General features: G+C 42.7%; 1 protein-coding gene across 1 annotated transcript; it reads left to right on the top strand.

Annotated features, from left to right (window-relative positions):
* The first annotated feature begins 226 nt into the window (after positions 1 to 226).
* LOC120048690 (guanosine-3',5'-bis(diphosphate) 3'-pyrophosphohydrolase MESH1-like) lies at positions 227 to 1,852 on the top strand. Its single transcript, XM_038994842.1, has 4 exons — positions 227 to 441; positions 567 to 622; positions 924 to 1,164; positions 1,397 to 1,852. Exons 1-4 carry the CDS (start codon positions 330 to 332, stop codon positions 1,525 to 1,527), a joined length of 540 nt encoding a protein of 179 aa, XP_038850770.1. The 5' UTR covers positions 227 to 329; the 3' UTR covers positions 1,528 to 1,852.

Raw genomic sequence — 1,852 nt, 5'->3', positions numbered from 1 at the left:
TCCGTATTGCAGGCCCTAGCCTTGGCCTCTGTGGACCTGCTAGCTAACATTAACCGTCTATCTTATGTAGTCATACAAATCATAACATATCATACTAGTATGGCGTACCAGATTTACCATTACTATGTTACGTCTAGTGTATGAGACCAGGCTGGCGATATACGTCAACATTTTGGGCAACAGGCGTGTCCTTATAGCCTCTCCCTGGAGGAACGGACCCTTAAAGAGAAGGCAGCGACGCTGACATCACTGAGATGTGCAAATTTGATTAACTGTGATCAAACGTTAATATACTGTCTGTATTGTGTGTCAATAACTACTTTTACAGCATGAGTTCAGATTCTGTCATTTTGTTGGAGACTGTTAACTTCGCTGCTGAAAAGCACCGCAATCAACGACGTAAAGACGCTGAACAAACACCATATATCACCCACCCAATAGGTACAGTTATGACAACAATCTAACGCCTATCCAGCTAGATAGTTATTGCTAAGGACCTATCTCTCTACTCGGACTTCATTGTGTGAATATCTGCATTTACATTTGCCGTGTTCATAATTTTGCAGGAGTGGCAAGGATCCTAAGCCATGAAGGTGGGATCACAGACATTGAAGTTTTACAAGTAAGTGTTTTCCACAAAATTGCACAGCCACAAAGTCAAAATTGTCCATATAATTTATTTTTATTTTTTAAAATGTGTTTCAGGTAAGTGTTAGGCATAGTGTTAGCAGTTTGGTTAAGGTTTGAAGGAGATACATTTTAGATTCAGGTGGGGTTTATTACTTTGTAATGATACATCAGTCAATGGGCAATGTTAAGCTCATTAAAACGTTCAACGTTTCTTGAGTTTGTGTTAGCCAGAGTTTGTTAACAGGAATGACTGGTATTTCACTGATATTTTTGTCTTTTCCAACTGTCTGCAGGCAGCTTTGCTCCATGACACAGTGGAGGACACTGACACCAGCATAGGAGAGCTACAGGCCGTCTTTGGGCAAACGGTGGCGCGGCTCGTTCAGGAAGTGACAGACGACAAGGCACTGTCCAAGGAGGAGACAAAGCGTCAGCAGGTGGAGCATGCGCCTCACTCCAGCCACCAGGCCAAACTGGTCAAACTGGCTGACAAACTGTACAACCTGAGGGACATCAACCGCTGCACACCCACAGGTGATTGTGCGCTCTGTCTGTCTTTATTCAGCCTCTTGATCCAACCAACTGACTAGGCAAATGTCGTAGGGTATCAGTTTATTGTGTCTACCCTATCAGGATACTACTACTCTTTTCTCTCTCTCTCTGGCTCGTTGCTTCTCTTTACTGTCTTCCCCCTCTGGTTGTCTGACTATCCCTCTCTTTACCCCCGTCCCATATCTTATATTTAAATCTGTATTGTGGTTGCCAGGTTGGTCGGCAGAGCGTGTTCAGGAGTACTTTGTGTGGTCAGCCCAGGTAGTGAGAGGACTGAGGGGGACCAACCCAGCACTGGAGAGACACCTAGAGGAGCTCTTCAAGCAGAGGGGGGTTGAGCTTTGACACCTCTCTACTTCTGACACAGGGTGGCACAACAGAGCAACTCTCAATGCACACTTTTTGTAAAGAGTAAGACTTTAAGCGAATTGTCTTTGTTAGCTTCTCCATGGAATATACTTGTATATACTCTTAGCTCTCACAAGGAAAAGGCCCACTTACTTTGAATGTTTTTTTATGGATGATTTGATTCTTAATTTTAAGTACAGTAATTTGTATACATTGTGTGTTCCTATAGGAAAACCAACAATGTCACCTTGAGTTCTAGCTGTATTGAATAAAGGAATGCTATGCACTCGTAATGGTGAACATTTTTAAATTATAATAATAT

Source organism: Salvelinus namaycush, chromosome 1, assembly GCF_016432855.1.
Source record: "Salvelinus namaycush isolate Seneca chromosome 1, SaNama_1.0, whole genome shotgun sequence".
Taxonomy (NCBI): domain Eukaryota; kingdom Metazoa; phylum Chordata; class Actinopteri; order Salmoniformes; family Salmonidae; genus Salvelinus; species Salvelinus namaycush.
The sequence above is the reverse complement of the archived record's forward strand: the minus strand, read 5'-3'. Positions and strand labels throughout refer to the sequence as shown.